The 22,499-nt window shown below is 44.9% G+C and overlaps 1 protein-coding gene across 3 annotated transcripts in view; it reads left to right on the forward strand.

Annotated features, from left to right (window-relative positions):
• LOC132827232 (glutathione hydrolase 1 proenzyme-like) overlaps positions 1 to 22,499 on the forward strand; it is a 189,009-nt gene that overhangs the window by 150,454 nt on the left and 16,056 nt on the right. For all 3 annotated transcript variants that reach the window (XM_060843858.1, XM_060843860.1, XM_060843859.1), the window contains 3 exons: positions 8,080 to 8,207; positions 19,452 to 19,564; positions 21,899 to 22,012. In XM_060843858.1, the coding sequence (XP_060699841.1) occupies positions 8,080 to 8,207; positions 19,452 to 19,564; positions 21,899 to 22,012 (355 nt within the window). The remainder of the gene's footprint in view (positions 1 to 8,079; positions 8,208 to 19,451; positions 19,565 to 21,898; positions 22,013 to 22,499) is intronic.

The following is a 22,499-nucleotide window of genomic DNA, read 5'->3' on the forward strand; positions in this document are numbered from 1 at the left end:
TGATCTTGTAGCCTCCGCGATCGCCAGGAAGACCATCGCTAACAGCTGTGGAGCCCGGGGAGGCCGTGAATCCATCGGGAACAACACCGTTTCTGCCATCGCCGCAGCCACTTCCACCCCTAGTGACATCACTCACCTGCACAACTACCACGCCGCATTTGTCTCCACCCCCACGCCGATCTCCGTCACCACACCTAACCCCGCCCCCACACCGATCTCCGTCACCACACCTAACCCCGCCCCCACACCGATCTCCGTCACCACACCTAACCCCGCCCCCACACCGATCTCCGTCACCACACCTAACCCCGCCCCCACGCCGATCTCCGTCACCACACCTAACCCCGCCCCCACACCGATCTCCGTCACCACACCTAACCCCGCCCCCACACCGATCTCCGTCACCACACCTAACCCCGCCCCCACACCGATCTCCGTCACCACACCTAACCCCGCCCCCACACCGATCTCCGTCACCACACCTAACCCCGCCCCCACACCTATCCCTGCCCCACTCCCAGCTCCAGCCTCACACCAGGTCCTAGCTCCCAGCCCTGCCGTGTTTTCACTATCCCTCCAGACCTCTCCCTCTCTGAGGATGAAAGATCAGTCCTCAGTAGGGGCCTCACCTTCATTCCCCTACACTCTCAGATAAACGAGTTCAACACGCGGCGAGATATCGAACAATTCTTCTGCCGCCTTCGCCTCCGTGCCTACTCCTTCAACCAGGATTCTCGCCCACCCTCTGACCACCCCTTCTCCCCCCTCCAACACAGCCCACCCACCTGGATGCCCCGTGCTGGCCTCTTACCTGCCCTCGATCTCTTCATAGCCAACTGCCATCGCGACATTAACCGTCTCAACCTCTCCACCCCTCTCACCCACTCTAACACCTCACCCTCGGAACGTGCAGCCCTCCACTCCCTCTATTTCAACCCCAACTTCACTATCAAACCGGCAGACAAGGGAGGCGCGGTAGTAGTTTGGCGCACCGACCTTTACACCGCTGAGGCTAAACACCAGCTCGCGCACACCTCCTCCTACTGCCCCCTTGACTATGACCCCACCTCCCACCACCAAACCATCATCTCCCAGACCATCCATAACCTCATCACCTCAGGGGATCTCCCATCCACCACCTCCAACCTCATAGTCTCACAACCCCGCACCGCCCGTTTCTACCTCCTGCCCAAAATCCACAAACCTGACTGCCCCGGCCGACCCATTGTCTCAGCCTGCTCCTGCCCCACCGAACTCATCTCTGCATACCTCGACACGGTCCTGTCCTCCTTAATCCAAGAACTGCCCACCTACGTTTGGGACACCACCCACGCCCTCCACCTCCTCCAGGATTTTCGCTTCCCTGGTCCCCAACGCCTTATCTTCACCATGGATATCCAGTCCCTGTACACCCCAGTCCCCCATCACGAAGGACTCAAAGCCCTCCGCTTCTTCCTTTCCCGCTGTACCAACCAGTACCCTTCCACTGACACCCTCCTTCGACTGACTGAACTGGTCCTCACCCTGAACAACTTCTCTTTCCAATCCTCCCACTTCCTCCAAACTAAAGGAGTAGCCATGGGCACCCGCATGGGCCCCAGTTATGCCTGCCACTTCGTAGGATATGTGGAACAGTCCATCTTCCGCAACTACACTGGCACCATCCCCCATCTTTTCCTCTGCTACATCGATGACTGTATCGGCGCTGCCTCATGCTCCCACGAGGGGGTTGAACAGTTCATCCACTTTACTAACACCTTCCATCCTGACCTCAAATTTACCTGGACCATCTCAGACTCCTCCCTCCCCTTCCTAGACCTCTCCATTTCTATCTTGGGTGACTGAATTAACACGGACATTTACTATAAACCGACCGACTCCCACAGCTACCTAGACTACACCTCCTCCCACCCTGCCCCCTGTAAAAACACCATCCCATATTCCCAATTCCTTCGTCTCTGCTGCATCTGCTCCCAGGAGGACCAGTTCCAATACCGAACAACCCAGATGGCCTCCTTGTTCAAAGACCGCAATTTCCCCCCAGACGTGATCGATGATGCCCTCCACTGCATCTCCTCCACTTCCCGCTCCTCCGCCCTTGAGCCCCACCCCTCCAATCACCACCAGGACAGAACCCCACTGGTCCTCACCTACCACCTCACCAACATATACATCATATCATCCGTCGTCATTTCCGCCACCTCCAAACAGACCCCACCACCAGGGAAATATTTCCCTCCCCTCCCCTATCAGCGTTCCGAAAAGACGACTTCCTCCATAACTCCCTTGTCAGGTCCACACACCCCCACCAACCCAACCTCCACTCCCGGCACCTTCCCCTGCAATGCAAAACCTGCACCCACACCTCCCCCCCTTACTTCCCTCCAAGGCCCCAAGGGATCCTTCCATATCCACCACAAATTCACCTGCACCTCCACACACATCATTTACTGCATCCGCTGCACCCGATGTGGCCTCCTCTATATTGGGGAGACAGGCCGCCTACTTGCGGAACGTTTCAGAGAACATCTTTGGGACACCCGGACCAACCAACCCAACCACCCCGTGGCTCAACATTTCAACTCTCCCTCCCACTCCACCAAGGACATGCAGGTCGTTGGACTCCTGCATTGCCAGACCATAACCACACGACAATTGGAGGAAGAGCGCCTCATCTTCCGCCTAGGGACCCTCTAACCACAAGGGATGAACTCAGATTTCTCCAGTTTCCTCATTTCCCCTCCCCCCACCTTATCTCAGTCCCAACCCTCGAACTTAGCACCACCTTCCTAACTTGCAATCTTCTTCCTGACCTCTCCGCCCCCACCTCCACTCCTGCCTATCACCCTCACCTTGACCTCCTTCCACCTATCGCATTTCCAACACCCCTCCCCAAGTCCCTCCTCCCTACCTTAGCCTGCTTGGCACACTGTCCTCATTCCTGAAGAAGGGCTCATGCCCGAAATGTCGATTCTCCTGCTCCTTGGATGCTGCCTGACCTGCTGCGCTTTTCCAGCAACACATTTTCAGCAAAGGTTCTGAGTAGTCTGGCAGTCATTTCTGAGATGTCTTTGATGTAGGAGAGAGTGGCTCGGGTTTCTGGATGTGTTTTGTCTGCTTGTTTGGGTTTGTTGCTGAGAAATTAGCGGATTGTGTTTATGGGTACCCGTTCTTTTTGAATACACCGTGTAGGTGATTTTCCTCTACTCTTTGGAGTTCCTCGGTGCTGCAAAATGTGGTGGCTTGTTGAAATAATGTTCTAATGCAGCTTCATTTTGGGTGTTGGGCTGATTGCTTCTATAGTTCAGTATTTGGTCCATATGTGTTGTTTTCTTGTAGACACTGGTTTGAAGTTCCCCATTGGCTATTTGCTCAACAGTGACATCTAGGAATGGCAGTTTGTTGTTGTTTTCCTCCTCTTTTAGATAATTTTATGCCAGCAAGGGTATTATCGATGGTCTTGAAGGTTTCCTCTAATTTATTTTGTTTAAAGTCATCCATGTAGCGGACCCAAAGTTTTGGTTGGATGGTTGGCAGAGCTGTTTGTTCGAGTCTCTGCATTACTGCCTCAGCTAAGAACCCTGATATCGGAGATCCCATGGGTGTTCTGTTGGTTTCTGTAGGTTTTGCTATTGAAAGTAAAATGGGTTATAAGGCATATGCCCACTAGCTTGATGATGTTGTCCTTACTGATGAAGTTGGTGGCATTTGCTGTATGTGTCTTTGGCTCCTCTAATAGTGTAGTCAGTGTTCCTTGGCAGGTTGATGTGGATGGATGTGCACAGGGTTGTTACATCAAAGGAGACTATCATTTCATCCTCTTCTATCTTGGTGTCTTTAGTGTTTAGCAATTCTTGAGTGGACTGAATGGAATGGTGTGAGTCTTCTTCGAAGTGTTTTAGTCTTTGGTGTAGTTCCTTGGCTAATTTGTACCTTGGCGTTCTAGGTACTGAGACTATGGGTTTGAGGATGGGGCTCCTGGTTTGTGAATTTTGGGTAATCCATAGAAGCATAGCGAGTTCAATTCGTCTGGTTTCATTTTTTGGAAGTCTATCTTGTTTAATTCTCTAGATTTCTGAAGTTTTTTGAGTAAGGCTGTGATTCGGTTCTCTGCTTGTCGGGGAGAGTCTATCGCCACCTGTTGGCAAATGTCAGTGTCTGCAAGCTTTCTTAATATAGTCTGTTCAGTTTAAAATGACTTTCAAGCGCAGAATATCCTCGCAGGAAATGACATCACCAATCCAAAGAAACCTAAACACATGAATAGAAAGTAGGTCATAACACCAGTGCTTCCCTGGATGCTCACTGGTGATGTTACCTGGCATGGTGACAACACGTCTGAGATCAAACCTTCTAGCTCAGTGAGCAAACTTACATCCAGAACCTCAGCCTGAGCTACAAACCTTCTCAAAACTCATATTGATTGGCTTTAGAATTCTTAGATTATACTGTTGTCATCAAAGTTGCTTTATAATTGCAAGTACTTTTCTGTTATCATTTTCATGACTTTACCTAGGCTTCTCATGTCTCTCATAACGGCCTACGCAGTATCATTCTTCATTCATATCTTTAGATCTCACCACTTCCGATTTGGCTTTCCATATCTACCCCTTTCTGACTCACAGCCTATCTCCTTATTACTACCTACCTAGTTCTTCTCAACATAAGGATGAAGAATCTTAGCCAAGCCGTTTCAGTTCAGCTACAATATTAACATCTACCTGACAATGTGGAAAATTGCCCTGCACACAGAAAGCAGACCCAGCCCAGCCCAACCTAATACCACCGTATCGGTGTCCTCTTGATCATCAGCCAATGGTTGAGGAGGATATTGGCAGTGCTACCACGTGGAAAGGAGTAACCTCCTCAATGATATTCAGCTTGCCTTCTGCCAGGGCCACTCAGCTCCTGATCTCAGCAAATCAGCAATGCCAACACCATTGAATGAATTAAAGACAAAGAGGCAGCAATGGAATTAAAATACAACTATTTTACAGGTGAACTGAGGAGTTGTAGGCCAAATGTTTTGAGTAGTAATGCGGCTGAGCTACTGTGCCTCCATGTGTTGCAGTTGGTACAAAGTGATGCCATATTTTTTGGGTGTCTCAGTGGCTGCTGGCTCACTGCTGGCTCACAGCATCAGGGCCTCGGATTTGATTCCAGCTGCGGGTGTCTGTCTGTGTGGAGTTTGCATGTTCTCCTCATGTCTGTGTGGGTTTTCTCCAGGTGCTCCGGTTTCCTCCCACACTCCGAAGACGTGCAGTTTAGATGAATTGGCCATGCTAAATTGTCCATACTGTTAGGTACATTAGTCAGAGGGAAATGGGTCAGGGTGGGTTATTCTTTGGAGGGTTAGTGTGGACTTGGGGCCAAATTGCCTGTTTCCATATTGGAGGGAATCTTATCTAATCTAATCATCTATCCACATTTAAAGTCTTCATATTACAAAAAGAAGATAAAGTCACCAGAGAACATGCAAAGAAGATTTATTCTAGAACTTTAGGTTATAATTATCACGAAAGAGACAGAGGCCCTTTTCTCCAGGAATGAGAAAGTGTGACTTTAAACATCTGAGATGGTAAATTCTTAATAGAGTATATATATATGTGTGTGTGTGTGTATCTTCACATCTACTGATGTATGAAACTGAACTTTCATAAATGTAAAATGATTACCAATAAATATCCTAAAAAAGTCAGAAGAAACCATATTACCCCAAGAACTGTTGACATCTGGGGCTTGCTATTTGAGGGGAATTGCTTTGATATTTTTAAGGGGAAACTAATAAAATACCTGAGTGAGAAGGATATGCTGACAGGATGAGTGAAGTAAGGTGAAGACAACACCTTACTTCACTCATTCCACCAATTGGGTGGAATGGCTCACTTCTATATTCGGGTAAGAGATGTGGTTGAGAAGGTGGAACAGACATGGTGAATGGCATTGTCACTGTCAGCACCATATTTAAATCCCAAATGTACACTTATTCAAACACTGCAAACCAGGAACTGCCAGTCGAAGTCTGATGGTGAACCGTTATTACAGAGGCTCACCTGTTAGCGGACAATGGTGGAGAGGAGGACCATCCTCTTTCCTCAATATTGCCCAAAGAGAGCACGGTACTAAATATTGCCATCTTAGACTGAAATATATCATCTGGGTCAGTGCAATGACAGCTGGTGAGAACAAACCTGCAGTAGTGTTGTGAATGTCCAACTAATTGCAAAATGAAACCAAGCAGTGGACCCTGAGATGTATCCTGTGTCAGATTCTTGCAAAGGGATGTGTGCTGCTGTGCAGAGCAACCCTGAAGGAGCATTTCAGTGTGGAGTGTCAGTGAGCTTTAAAGTGCAGTGAGGTGCAAGTGTGTTTCCTGAGCCATAATGACGTGGTTAGGCTGGTGTTACGTCAATGCCGACTTCCATGGATGAAGGGTGGACACAGTTCATACCCTTGAAACATATTATGAGATGTTGCTGGATGAAGGTGAACATGGACTCTGGAGAAGCAACCACTGAGCTTCACCCACCAGGCAAATGTTCAGATTTTCAAGTCAGAAATTGGCACCATCTAGTTTCTCACCAATGCTTAGAGGAATTGTAAATTGCAAAGAAATGAGGCAAGATTAGCTAATAATCATTTGCAAATGTAAGGAAATAAGGCACTCCCTGTATACTGTGCTAGCAATATTCTCATCGAGCCATTGCAACCTTAGGTATAAAATTGGAGTTATTTCTCTCCATATCAATAAGGTGTAGAGTAGTGTATTAAAAACAGCAACATTCATGAATGTGCCTTTATGTTGGCAATACAATGTCAACTGTCCCACTATTTGCCCTGAGAACTATTTGTTTGTGGTTCTCCTCCCACTATGTGCACAATGGAGGGCAGCTTCTGTCTGACAATGTTTGACCTGGTGCATGACTGGGTATAAAAATGGCAACGGCACCACGGCCCTTTGGAGGTTCTGACAGTGACAAGACCTTCCATCCCTGACACGAAGGAAGTTAGATTTAGCAGGGCACCATAGAGACACTGTGCCCAGCTAATGAAACGTGTGTCAGAAAAAGTGGTGAAATCTTGCTAGGAGAGAAACCCTCTATGAAACCCAACAAAATTGACACTTCACTCATGTCTGGTAAAATTCAGTCCAAATAATTTAAAAAATATACTATAGATGGAAAAACAAAATTCTGAACATCAAAAGACCATGAGGTGGTAAGTTTTGTTTTCTCTCACAACCTTTTGATTTTTTTCAATGGTGAGATGCTGTCTACATGGTAAAGATTGTGCTTCAATTCAATGGTTGCTCAGGTACTTAGGTCTTCTCTTTTATGAATGTTTTCTTTTAAACCATCCGGGGTTTTCTGTTGTTTTGCCCAGAGAGTGTGTGTGTGTGTGAGAAAGAGGATGCTGAACGTTTCACTCTCTCCTGTTCTTGTCACTCTGCACTCAACTTGGCACTCAACAAATCAATGCAGTTGCTGGGCAGGACTTCTTCGACTTAAGAGATCCTTGATACTGTTCAGTATTGATTGTCTCCCCGTCAACTTCTTACTTTTAAAAAACAACATTGTGTGGCACAGCTCAATGATGCAATACTGATTTCTCAAGTTGCACAATTCTCCTTATGACTCCAAAACTAAACTGTCCAACTTCCATTTCAGTTTATATCCCAAAAAATGAAAATATAGCATCTCTTAGAACCTAGTCTACCGATCAAACTGGATAATCTTATATTTCTCCCCATGGTGTTCCAACTGCCAAAATTTTGCTCATTCATTTGCCTCTCTAAATCCCCTTGAATGCCTTTGCATCAACTCCACAAATTTCACTCATACCTAGTTTAGTGTCATTTACAAATCTGGGAATATAATATTTAGTCCCCACATTCATTAATATAGATTATGGATTTTAAAATACTTGTGTGAAAGTAAGTAGTGATAATTGGTATCAATCTGTCTTTGGGTGGGTTTTGAACATTGAGACAAAAATGACTGTTCTTGCTATATAGAGAATGGATGGAATAAGAAATTTTTGATGTTATTAAAATAAGTTCTTATTTTTGTTGTCTTGCAGATTTGGGTCAAAGGTGAGATCCAGAATAAATGGGATCATTTTCAATGACGAAATGGATGACTTTTCTTCGCCAGGCACAACGAATTCATATGGTCTTCGACCTTCCTCAGCCAACTTCATCAAGCCAGGTCTGGCTCTGTTTTGATTGGTAGAGAATGGAAATTAAAGTTAGAGCTGCAAAACTATGATCTTGCTTTAATAGGCATGCATGTTCTTCACATCAAAAACTAGAGTTGTACACAATAGGGGGAGGCTGTGGCGTGCTTACGCTACCTTTAGACAGAGCTATCCAATGAGTCCCACTCCCTTGTACTTTTTCCTTGAATCCTGGAAATTTTTCCTTTTCACATACCCAGTTCAATTCTCAAAGTTATGATTGAAGTTGCTTCCACCATCTTTTCAGGTATAGATCAAATTGTGAAGTGAAACATCAAAGTTACAGCCCAGAAAGAGACCATTCAGCCCACTGTTGCAATGCTGGTGGCTCTTCAAATAGAGTATTTCATCTGAACGTTATTTACTAATATATTGTCAAACCACTTTCAAAAATGTAACTACCGATATGAATAGGCATATGGATGAGAATAGAATAGTGTAGGTTAGATGGGCTTCAGATTGGTTCCTCAGGTCAGTGCAACATCAAGGGCCAAAGGGCCTATACTGCACTGTAATGTTCTATGTTCTATGTACCTTCTTTTAGGGTGTTAATGTAAAAACAATTGTTCAGATATATAAAAATATACAAATGCAACAAGTGAGTATGAAATAGGATCTGGAGATTAAGACCCTAAAAGGTAGAGTCCTATTTTTACATATCTTACACACTCCTTATTAGCTTAATTCTTGGCTAACAGGGTGCCACTGTTTAAGAAGGGTGGTAAGGACAAGCCAGGGAACTATAGACCAGTGAGCCTGATGTTGGCCGTGGGCAAGTTGTTGGAGGGAATCCTAAGGGACAGGATGTACATGTATTTGGAAAAGCAAGGACTAATTAGGGATGGTCAACATGGCTTTGTGCGTGGGAAATTATGTCTCACAAACTTGATTGAGTTTTTTTGAAAATGTACTAGAGAGGATTGATGAGGGCAGAGCGGTAGACATGGTCCATATGGACTTCATTAAGGCGTTCAGACAGATTCTCAATGGGAGACTGGTTAGCAAGGTTAGATCTGATGGAATACAGAGAGAACTAGCCATTGGGATTAAAGGATCAACTGGCTCAAAGGTAGAGGGTGGTGGTAGAGGGTTGTTTTTCAGACTGGAGGCCTGTGACCAGTGGAGTGCCACAAGGATTGATGCTGGGTCCTCTACTTTTCATCATTTATATCAGTAATTTGAATGTGAGCATAAGAGGTATAGTTAGTTAATTTACAGATGACACCAAAATTGGAGGTATAGTGGGCAGTGAAGAAGGTTACCTCAGATTACAATGGGATCTTGATCAGATGGGCCAATGGGCTGAAAGGTGGCAGTTGGAGTTTAATTTAGATAAATGAGAGGTGCTGCATTTTGGGAAAGCAAATCTTAGCAGGAATTATACACTTAATGGTAAGGTCCTAGGGAGTGTTCCTGAACAAAGAGACCTTGAAATGCAGTTTCATAGTTCCTTGAAAGTAGAGTCGTAGGTAGATAGGATAGTGAAGAAGGCGTTTGGTATGCTTTCCTTTATTGGTCAGAGTATTGAGTACAGGAGTTGGGAGGTCATGCTGCGGCTGTACAGGATATTGGTTAGGCCACTGTTGGAATATTGTATGCAATTCTAATCTCCTTCCTATCGGAAAGATGTGAAACTTGAATGGGTTCAAAAAAGATTTACAAGGACATTACCAGGGTTGGAGGATCTGAGGTACAGGGAGAGGCTGAACAGGCTGGGGCTGTTTTCCCTGGAGCTCTGGAGGCTGCGGGGTGACCTTATAGAGGTTTATAAAATCATGAGGGGCATGGATAGGGTAAATAGGCAAAGTCTTTTCCCTGGGCTGGAGGAGTGTAGAAATAGAGGGCACAGGTTTAGCGTGACGGGGGGGGAAAGATACAAAAAAGTTAAGGGGTAACTTTTTCACACAGAGGGTGGTACGTGTATGGAATGAGCTGCCAGATGTAGTGGTGAGACTGGTACAATTGCAACATTTAAAAGGCATTTGGATGGGCATATGAATAGGATGGGTTTGGAGGGCTATGGGCTGGGTGCTGGCAAGTGGGACAACAGATTGGGTTGGGATATCTGGCCGGCATGGACAAGTTGGACTGTAGGTCTGTTTCTGTGCAGTACATCTGTATGACTCAATGACTCGATATCACATGCCAGCAGCTGAGATAATCTGGTTTGAAAACGTTATTGTTGCTCCTTGTTTGAAAGAAAGGCAGCCTGCAGTTTGATACCAATTTTCATGTCACTGGAACAACCTGAAATACTTTTAGGCAAAGAAGTACTTTTGATTTGAAGTCACTATTGCAATGCAGGAAAAATTGCAGAAAAAAAATACAGCAAAATTCCTGTAAAAGCCAACATGGAATAATAAGATGAAATGTATTTATGAATGCTATATGTATTAATATTGAGTGGGACACTAGTGAAAAAATCTCTTTCTCTTCAAATAATGATAATGCTTCAAAACTACCTGAAAGGCTGGATAGAGTGCAATAGTCCATCCTGAAGAAGGGCTCATGCTCGAAACGTCGATTCTCCTGCTCCTTGGATGCTGCCTGACCTGTTGCGCTTTTCCAGCAACACATTTTCAGCTCTGATCTCCAGCATCCGCAGTCCTCACTTTCTCCTGCAATAGTCCATCAGCCTAGCTTTTGTGCTCCAGTATGAAGTGTTGGTCTTGAATACGCATTGTTCCTATTGAATTGCAACTAGTTCCTTTTAAATGGAGAAATCAAGGATGAGATGTGATATAGCATCTCATGATAGATGGGTAAAAGAGGGTAACAAATACGGGGTGACACACGGTTTCATTTAAATAACTCAATGTTATTCTTTTATGTGTACCTCTCAAATCACTTCCCTTGCCAAATATCTACCCAATTACTCTTGAACTTGCTGACATCATCCATCCCCACTATCTTCCATATAGTACAGTCAATATTTTGTATAAATTAATTACATTAAAATAATTTATTTTTAGGCTGAGTGCTGAATAAATTCTGAGGGGATTCCAGGCATGTATTACACAGGAAGGGGGTTAAATGTGGAATGGTATGAAAACACCAGACTGGGTAGATATTTAATGATGTCTCTGATAACTGAACAGACCATTAACCTGGGATATGCTGGAGTCAGGCCTGCCATCCCTCCATACAGATCAGAGTCTGGCATAGGGACTCCTAAGTGCTAAGCAGAGTTGGTTAAAAGGTGATCAATTCTCTGGGATTCTGTCTCAGTTGAGTTACTGTGACCCCATCTGCTCTTTACGCGCCACATCAATGCCAACCCCAAGCTACGCTGCAAATCCCCAATGGTAAATCATACACAGCACGTCAATCCCATGACCCCATGGCCTCTTATAACCCGATGCCAATTTACTGCCAACACATCACATTCCACCCTTTGCTCTTATATCTTCCATACCAACTTACTATCCATCTTAGGGAGATTTCAGGAGTCATGCTAAGATGAAATCAAATTAAGTTTGGAATATCTATACAGATTTCACTTTAGGAAAAAAAAATCAAAAAAATGCATTGAGTATATTTAAATCTTCTCAATTATTCAAGAAATTAAACAAATGACTGCTTGTATTCATTGTCCAACATCAAAATCCATTAATCCTTTAATAATATTAGACTTCCACTTTGCATTAATCTGAAACAAAGAACTGCAAACGCTGAAACAAAAGCAGAAATTGCTGGAAAAGCTCAGAGGTTTGGCAGAATCTGGCAATAGAAAGCAGAGTTAACATTTTGAGTTGAATGACTCTCCTTCAGGAGTTATATTATCTGACTGTGATAACGACAAGCCATGGAGCAATCAGGAGCAGTTACATAGTGACAGCACTTGGGTTATGCAAATGTTTATTGCATTTTTATAAAACTCAGTCACAGGCAGCCGTTTTCAAAGTGTTAAGTGTAGTGGATGTAAATTTAAACTTTTACAGTTCCATTCTTCCATACTTTTCTTCCCTTTCCAAGCGTTTAGATCTACGCTGGAAGAATCAGATGCCACATACTGTAGGAAAAGGCCTTGCTCCAGAGAAAATGGGATTTGCCTGGTCCTGTTGAATTTGGATAGCTCTCACGTCACTTCCCAATCCCATCTTCCCACCAGCGAGAATAGGATTCAACAGAAATGGAATCAGACCCGATTTCTTGGTGCAATTTTTCATATGCTGCATAGTCTCCACATTACTGAAAAATAACCTAGGCACCACGATTTCTCTCTCTGCCCATTCTCCTAATTTCCTAACCAGGTTCATACATTTTCTTCACTTTCATGAGCTTCAACTTTAGCGAAGAGCTCAAATGAGGAACTTCATCAAGCACTGACTTCATCTGTTGGAAGTGCAATTCCAGCTTCCCAGAAACTGTGTTCGGGAACTGGAACTGGAGCAGGATGAATTTTGGATGATTCGGCAGGCAGAGGGGGTAATAGAGAGGAAGGTAGTCTCACGTCAGGTACAGCAAAAACGTCTATGGGTTACAGTCAAAGGACAGAAAGGGAACAGTCAGGGATCCCCTGTGGCCATTCCCCTCAATAACTGTACTGTTCTGGGTACTGTTGCGGGGAGGGAATGTATCAGGGGAAAGCCATAGTGGCCAGGTCTCTGGCACTGAGCCTGGCTCTCTGGCTCAGAAGGGAAGGGGGATGGTAGGAGACTCAATAGTTAAAGGAATGGACAGGTGGTTGCAACCAGGACTCCTGGAAGGTGCCAAGGTCTGGGATGTCTCTGATTGAGTCTACAGGATTCTGAAGGTGGAGGGTGAGCAGCCAGAAGTTGTGATATACATTGGAACCAATGACATAGCGAGGAAAAGGGGTGAGGATCCACAAAGTGATTTCAGGGAGTTAGGGTGGAAGCTAAGAAGCAGGACGGGCAGAGTAGTAATCTCAGGATTACTACCGGTGCCACGTGCTAGTGAGGTGAGGAACAGGGAGCGACTGCAGCTAAACATGTGGCTCCAGGGCTGGTGCAGGAGGGAGGGCTTCAGATACGTAGATCACTGGGGCACCTTCTGGCAAGGTAGGACCTGTACGTGAAGGACGGGTTGCACCTAAACTGGAGGGGCACCAATGTCCTGGGTGGGGGATTTGCTCGAGCACTTTGGGAGGGTTTAGACTAGTTTGACAGGGGGATGGAACCAGAACCAGAGATCAGAGGAAAGGGCAGTTGTTGAATGGGTAGAAATAGAATGCAGAGAGTCTTGTCAGGAAAGATACACAGTTGACAGGGGAAAGGGGTGGGTTACAATGCAAGGAGTGTCAGGAATGAGACTGATGAACTTAGAGCATGGATCAGTACTTGGAAATATACTGATGTGGCCATAACTTGACGTGGATTTCACAGGGACAGGAATGGTTGCTGGATGTTCCAGAGTTTATATCTTTTAAAAAGAACAGGGAGAGGGCTAAAAGAGGAGGGAGAATATCATTGTTAATTAGAAAGTGCATCACAGCTGCAGAAAAGGAGGTTATTGAGGAGGGTTTGTCTCCTGAGTCAGTGTGGATGGACATCAGTATCAGGAAAGGGGCAGTCACTTTGTTGGGTCTTTTCTATAAACTCCCCATTAGCAGCAGAGAGATGGAAGAACAGATTGGACAGCAGATTTCGGAAAGATGCAGATGGTAACAGAGCTGTTATAATGGGTGACTTCAACTTCCCCAATATTGATTGGAACCTCCTTAGATGATCTTGCCAGAAGTGTTCAGGAAAGATTCCTGCCTCAATATGTAGATAGGCCGACTGGGGGAGGCCATATTGGATTTGGTGGTAGGCAATGAGCCAGGCAACAGATCTCTCGGTGTGAGAGCATTTCAGAGACAGTGGCCACAACTGCCTCACCTTGACCACAGCCATGGAGAGGGATGGAACAGACAGTATGGAAAGGTATTTAATTAGGGGAGGGGAAATTATACTGCTAATAGACAGGAGATGTGGAGTATAAATTGGAAACAATTATTCTATGGGAAATACACAACAGAAATGTGGAAGCTGTTTAAGGAGCACTTGTTGCGGGTGTTAGATAACTTTATCCCACTGAGACAAGCAAGGAATGGTAAGGTGAAGGAGCTTTGAATGACAAGAGAAGAGGAGCTTCTCGTCAAGAGGAAGAAGGAAGCTTACTTAAGGTTGAGGAAGCAAGGATCTGGTACAGCTTTAGAGGATTACAAGGAGCGAGGAAAGAACCCAAAAATGGATTGAGGAGAGCGAGGAGGGGCATGAAAAAACCTTGGCAGGAAGGATTAGGGAAAACCCGAAGGTGTTCTACACTTACATGAGGAATAAGAGAATGATCAGAGAGAGGGTAGGGCTGATCAGGGATAGTGCAGGGAACCTGTGCCTGGAATCTGAAGAGGTAGGAGAGGCCCTAAATGAGTTTTTTTGCTTCGGTATTCACTAGAGAGAGGGACCTTGTTGATCGTGAGAACACTGTGGACCAAGTTAACAAGCTTGAACAGATTGATATTAAAGGAAGTGGATGTGCTGGGAATTCTGGGAAGCATCAAGATAGATAAATCCCCAGGGCCAGGCTAGATGTATCCAAGGTTACTACGTGAAGCGAGGAATGAGATTGCTGCGTCTCTGGTGATGATCTTTGCATCCTCACTCTCCACGGGAGTAGTACTGGATGATTGGAGGGAGGTAAATGTTGTTCCTCTGTTCAAGAAAGAGAATAGGGAAACCCCTGGGAATTACAGACCAGTCAGTCTTACGTCTGTGGTAAGCAAGGTACTGGAAAGGATTCTGAGAGATGGGGTTTATGACTATTTGGGAAACCAAAGTTGATGAAAGATAGTCAGCATGGCTTTGTGAGGGGCAGGTCATGCCTAACAAGCCTTATTGAGTTCTTTGAGGATGTGATGAGACAAGTTGACAAAGGTTTCGCAGTGGATGTGGCGTATACGGATTTCAATACGGCATTTGATAAGGTGTTTCCCCCCCCTCCCACCCCATCCCCAGTAGGCTCATTCAGTAAGTTAGGAGGTGTGGGACACAGGGAAATTTGGCTGTCTGGATACAGAATTGGCTGGCTGAAAGAAGACAGCGAATGGTAGTGGGAGGAAAGTATTCCACCTGGAGGTCGGTGACTATAGGTGTCCTGCGGGGATCTGTTCTGGGCCTCTGCTCTTTGCAGTTTTTAAAAATGACTTGGAAGAAGAAGTGTAAAGGTGGCAAATGACACAAAGGTCGGTGATATTGTAGATCATGTCGAGGGCTGTTGCAAGCTACAACAATATGCAAAGCTGGGATGAGAAGTGACAGATAGAGTTCAACTTGGATAAATTGATGTAATTCATTTTGGAAGGTTGAATTTGAATTCTGTATACAGGATTAAAGACAGGATTCTTGGCAGTGTGGAGGAACAATGGGATTTTGGGTCCATGTACACAGATCTGTTAACGTTGCCACCCACGTTCATAGGGTTATTAAGAAAGCATATGGTGTGTTGGCTTTCATTAATGGGGGGATTGACTTTAGGAGCCACGAGACTTTGCTGCAGCTCTATAAAACCCTGGTTAAACCACACTTCTGGTCACCTCATTATAGGAAGGATGTAGATGCTTTAGAGAGGGTGCAGATGAGATTTACCAGGATGCTGCCTGGATTGGAGGGCATGTCTTATGAAGGCAGATTGAGTGAGCTCGGGCTTTTCACACTGGAGAGGAGGGGGAAGACAGGTGACTTGATAGAGTTGTACAAAGTAATGAGAGACATAGATAGAGTGGATAGCCAGAGACTTTTCCCTGGGCAGAAATGGCTGTCACACGGGGCCATAATTTTAATGTGATTGGAGGAAGGTATAGGGAAGATGTCAGAGGTAGAGAGTGGTGGGTGTGTGGAATGCACTGTCATTGGTGGTGGTCGAGTCAGAGACATTAGCGACATTTAAGCGACTGCTGGACAAGCACATGGATGGCAATAAATTGAGGGGTTTGTAGGTTACATTGATCTTAGATTAAGATAAATGCTTGCCAACATCGTGGGCTGAAGGGTCTGTACTGTGCTGTACCGTTGTATGTTCTATGTTCTACTCTTCAAAAGTCCATATTAATCAATAGATCTCATTTTCTTTTTGATTGAAGGACTCCTTTTCAGCTATAATCACAGACTTGCCTTAATTATAATTATAATACACAATTTTCAAAATCTCAGTGCTGTGTTGTTTTTCAGAAAGCAGGTTTTAACTACGGATTACCAATAGCTACTTTTCCTTGCAGGGCCTGTTTATTCTTCACAGGAGCAAGGGCCTGAGGAGAATTCAGCATGAAGAAAGTGCTCAAAAAATAGGAAGTAGAAAGTCAGAGAGAGAGAGAGAGAGGTTTTGGAGGGAGGGGAACACAAGGCACGGAAAGAGCAGTGTGCAGAGAAAACATAAGCAAATGAAATAGCACTCGAGAGCAGGGGGTGGGGGAGCAGAAGCAGAAAGGAACACAGCATTCCTCTGATTGTCACTCACTCAGTTACACCTGATCACAGTGCTGAAGGTTTACACATCGATGCTGTCTTTGTCTGATAGCAGAAGCTTTTTCCAGCCATCCCATTCTTTAATTTTTAAACCATAGATGTTACTTATTTGATTTTTGTTCCCTAATTTCCCTGCTTGTAGCCTTTTAAAAATAATGGAATGCCATATGCATTCGTCAATCTATAGAATGTTAGAAATGGGAATGGGTCATTCAGCCAGTCAGGCCCGCTCTGCCACTCAATTCTATCCCTGTCGTTGGGTAAAATTCCTGGAACTCCCTCCTTAACAGCATTAGTCAAACAAATGGAGTGCAGCAGGTCAAGAAACCAACTCACCAGCATCTTCGAAAGGACAACTGGAGACGAGCAATAAATACTGGCCCAGCCAGAGGTGCTACCATCTCCTGAATGAACTTTTTAAAATTTAAAAATCAATTAATTTAATTCCAATTGCCCAACTTTTCTCCAGTCCCCTTGATACCCATAATTGACAAAAACCTATCAAACCATTCCTGAAGAAGGGCTCATGCCCGAAACGTCAATTCTCTTGCTCCTTGGATTAGATTAGTTACAGTGTGGAAACAGGCCCTTCGGCCCAACAAGTCCACACCGACCCGCCAAAGCGCAACCCACCCATTCCCCTACATTTACCTCTTTACCTAACACTACGGGCAATTTAGTGAGGTCAATTCACCTGACCCGCGCATCTTTGGACTGTGGGAGGAAACCAGAGCACCCGGAGAAAACCCACGCAGACACAGGGAGAATGTGCAAACTCCACACAGACAGTCGCCTGAGGCAGGAATTGAACCCAGGTCTCTGGCGCTGTGAGGCAGCAGTGCTAATCACAGTGCCCCCGTGCTGCCTGACCTGCTGCGCTTTTCCAGCAACACATTTTCAGCAAAAACCTATCAAACCTAGTCTCTCAGAAGCTCCAATTGTCCCTCTGCATGAGTGTTATTTTCAATGAGGAAATGGCAGTTTTCAGTTTTACACGGATTATTCATCCAAGATGCAAACTGACATGGAACCACAAGCTAAACAACCCACAATCCTCCCGATCACATCAAAGTCCTGCCACGTCTATTTGTGAATCATGTTACACATTTTTCAAACAGCAAGAATCCTAAACATACTGGATACAGTAACGACTAGAGACTATGACCAACATCTAGCTTTAGTGTTGAAGACTTGTGGTCCAGGAGTAGTTAGGAGTCCAGGTCTAGAGTCCAGGCCTAGCTAAGCCGTTCCAACTTTACAAGATGACAAAGTGGAAAACTACCCAGTTACGTCCTGAACACAAAAGACAGAACTAAACCAATCTGACATTTACCACCCTACTACTTTATTTTCAATGATCAACAAAATGAGGAAAAATGTCAAGAATTGGGTTATCAAAAAACACTTACCAGTAACACAAAATGCCGTGGATACTGTAAATATTAGAAAATGCTGAAAATACTTACCGATAACTTATCCATTAATACTTAATAATAATTTAAAACCAACCTGACCCTGAAATGTAGGATTCCCCATTTTCAATGGTTCCAGCTTGAACAGGAAGTTCAATGCCATCAATGACAAAACAATCAATTGACTGCGTTACATCCTCAACCAAATGCATTCACTCTTTCCATCAATGGCACCACAAGATGTAAAGTAGCAACCAATTGAGATTGGTCACAGCACACTGCAAAACCACCATCTCGAGTACTTGGAAGAATAAGGACTGCATGGGAACAGCATCACTTGCAAGTTTCCCTTCAAGCTGTACACCATCCTGACTCAGAAATATATTAGTGTTCTTTCAGCATGACCAGACCAAAGCCCCTACCTAACAGCACTGCAGCTACACCTATGCAACAACAACTGATATTTATATACTGCCTCTCATGTCCAGTGGAACAGCAAATACACAGAGATGGCATGTTTGGCACATAGCCTGTAAGGTATAATTTCATGTTTATGACTTTGTTAGGTTAGATTTGAAGGAGGGTTGACAACTGAGTTTGACTGTTTGGTCCTTTCTTGTTCAGCAAGGGGCTGAACAGTTATCAGGGACAGGAATATGGATATGACTGCACCATCAACTCAGATTGATTTTATTGAATAGTCGAGCAAGTTCAAGGGGCTGAATGGCCTATTCCTAATTTAGGTATTTGTCAGTTTTGTATGGTTTTACCAAGGTACATATTTGGGAAATAGAAAAGGGGTCAGATATAAATCCTTGGAGTACATCAGAGTAACACAGAGAGGGAGGAGAGATGAGCAATGCAAGCAACATGTTGGTTATCATTGGACAGATAAGAATTTAAACAGGTGAGAGCAGTCTCCCACCAGCTGGGAAACAGCGGTGCAATGTTAGAGGGGAATGATGTGGTCAACCACACCAAAGGCAGCAGACAGGTCTTGAAGGTCGAGGAAGGAATATTTATCTTCTTACTGTCCCATTTCCTTGATATGAGCTGATTTCATAATGTGGTAGCAGTGGAAATATACATCGCATGGACTAGGCCGGTAAGAATTTAATACATCAGAACCTTTTTAATGGCAATTAAGGATGGAACTAAATGTTAGCCTTGCTGTGATAACAATTTCCAATTAATGATTTTCTTTTTCAAGAGTCCCCACATAATAATGAAAATGGGATTCACTTAACAATGCCTTGGTATTCAAATTATATTTATTAAACATGTTCCTATACTGTAACCGACCATCAGGCTTTTAACAATATTCTTTTCACGTTAGGTAAAGTACCCCTTTCATCTATGTGCCCTGTCATTCTCCTTGATCAAAACAAATCCGTAAAGATGGTGGTGGGAGCCTCAGGAGGACCGAGAATCATTACGGCAACTGCTCAAGTACGTACTAATGGGATATGAGGATCAAAACAGGAGGCATGGGAACATGTTAAAAGAGTTGGGACATCATGTTACAGCTGTACAAAATATTGCTGGGGCCACATTTTGTGTAGTGCATGCAATTCTGCTCACCCTACTCTATGAAGGATGTTATTAAACGAGAAAGAGTGTAAACAGGAAAAACAAGGATGTTACTGAGACTGGAAGGTCTGAGTTATAGAATCTGTACAGTATGGAAGCAGACCATTCAGCCCCATCGGATCCATGCCGACCCTCCAAAAAACATCCCACCCTGACCGAGCCCCACAAGCTATCCCTGTAATCCTGCATTTCCCATGGCTAACCCACCAAACATTCATATCGCTGGACACTATGGGGCAATTCAGCTAGCCAGTCCAGTTAACCTGCACATCTCTGAACTATGGGAGGAAACGGAGCACCTGGAAGAAACCCATGCCAACACGGAGAGAATGTGCAAACTCCAATCCTGGAATTGAGCTCTGGTCCTTGGCACTGTGGGCAGCTAACACTGAGCAATGGTGCTACCCCAACGAGAGACTAGACAGACTGGGATCTTTTTTCCTGGTGTGTAGGTGACTGAGGGGTGATGTGATGGAGATTTATAAAATCATGAGGAGCGTAGATAAGGTGAAGAGCTAAGGTCTTTTCCTGAGACAAGGAGAATCCAAAACCAAAGGGCATAGGTTTAAGGTGGGAGGGTAAAGACATAAAAGGGATCTGAGGGGCAACTTGTGAACACAGAGGGTGATGCATACGTGGAACGTGCTGCCAGAGGAAGTGATGGAGACAAAATAACTGCAAGTGCTGGAATCCAAGATAGACAAGCACAAGGCTGGAAGAACACAGCAAGCCAGGCTGCATCAGGAGGTGGAGAAGTCAATGTTTTGGGTGTAGCCCTTCTTCAGGACTGGAGGCGGGTGTAGGGGGAGCTGCAGAAAAGCGGGGGCGGGCGGGAATGGGGTGGCAGGTGGTGAAGTAGTGATAGCTGAATGCAGGTAGAGGGTATGTTCTGGTTGGTGGATGGGAGGAATGAATCCAGTTGGTAGCTGGAAGGTAGGGTTGGTAGGTAGAATGGAAAGGAGGGGGAGGGGCTGGGAAGTGAGTTGGGGGTATGGTAAGGGAAGTTATTTGAAATTGTAGAACTCAACATTGAGTTGTCTAGGCCGTAGGCTGCCCAGGCAGGAGATGAGGTGTTGTTCCTCCAATTTGCGGTCTGATTCGCTGTGGCAATGGAGGAGGCTGAGGATGATCATGTCGGAAAGGGAGTGGGAAAGGGAACTAAAATGGGCAGTAACTGGGAGTACAGGGCAGCCCTGCAGGCCTGGCTGAGATGCTCGGCCAGACGTGCCCTGAGTTTATGTTTGGTCTCACCGATGTAGTGAAGACCACATCAGGAGCACTGGATGCAGTAAACCAGGTTGGAGTAGAGACAGGTGAACCTCTGTCTCACTTGGAAGGAGTGTTTGGGACCCTGAATGGAGGTGAGAGGTTTAACATCTTTTCCGGTTGCAGGGGAAGGTACCTGAGGGTTTGGGGGAATCGGTGGGAAAAGAGTGGCACAAACTAAGGATTGGTGAAATGAGTGGTTCTTGTGGAAGGGAAAGAGGGGTGGGGGAGGGGAAGATGTTCTTGGTGCTGGGGTTGGAGTTGGCGGTAGTGTTTAAGGATGATACTTTGGAGGCAGAGACTGGCTGGGTGGTAGGTGAGGACAAGGGGGACTCTGTCTTTATTGTGTTGTGAGGTGTTTACAGCAGTGGAACAGGGAATAGAGGTAGTTCTCTGAGGGCTGTTTGGATGACTTGGGGAAAAAGCATGTTGTTTGAAATAGCTGGACTTCTGGGATGCTTGGGAGTGGAATGTCTCCTCGTCTGAGCAGAAACGGCAGAGACAGAGGAAATGGGAGAATGAATGGAGTTCTGGCAGGATACTGGGTGGGAGGAGGTGTAGTCCAGGTAGTTATGAAAGTCTTTAGCATTGTCGTAAATGTCCGTCTGGAGACTACCTTGAGGTTAAGAAAGGGGAGGGAAGTGTCCGAGATGGACCAAGTGAATTTGAGGGCGGGGTGGAAGTTGTGGGTGAAGTCAGTGTGGTAGAGGCAGATACAATTACAACATTTAAAATACATTTAGACATGTTATTGAATGGGATATGGGCCAAACGCAGGCAAATAGGACTAGTTCATTTTCGAAAAGCTGGTCAGCATGGATGAGTTGGGCTGAAGGGCATGTTTCCATGCTGTATGATTCTTTGACTCTAAATACTAGAAGACTGTGAGGAAGTCTAACTTTTCACTTGTTCCTATTATATTTGTAGGTGATCATGAATGTGTTGTGGTTTAATTACACTGTTAAGGACGCTGTGACTAAACCCAGAATTCACAATCAACTAAACTTCACTGTGACTGAATTTGAGAAAGATATGGAGGAGGTTTGTGTATATTTTGTGCATTTCTGCACAGGCTCGGTATTGGTTAATATTGCCATAGGGTTTTAAAGTTATAGATTTCCATTTACCTCCCACTAACCTCAGCACCTCTCTGGCTGCAAGAATCTCCTTTGCATCAGTCATCATGGAATTATACAAACTTGAAATGCATTCAGCCATTCATTCATGTACGTGTGTGTGTGTCAGCTACACTCTCTGCACTCACTGTCTTTCTTTGTATCAAATATTTTCGAATATTTCTGTTTACCTTGAGGAGTTGAAATCATCTGATATAGGCTTTCAAAATCATGAGAGGTCTTGCTGGATTGGATAGGGAGAAACTCTTTCGGTTTGTAGGAGGATCAAGACCAAGAGCGAACAGATTTAAAGTGTTTTGCAAAAGCTGCAAATGTGAGGTGAGGAAATCTTTTTCACACAGCAAGTAGTTAGGGTGCAGAATTAATTAATGGAACTAAGATGAAGTGCTTGG

The sequence above is a fragment of the Hemiscyllium ocellatum genome, chromosome 24, assembly GCF_020745735.1.
Source record: "Hemiscyllium ocellatum isolate sHemOce1 chromosome 24, sHemOce1.pat.X.cur, whole genome shotgun sequence".
NCBI classification, from domain to species: Eukaryota; Metazoa; Chordata; class Chondrichthyes; order Orectolobiformes; family Hemiscylliidae; genus Hemiscyllium; species Hemiscyllium ocellatum.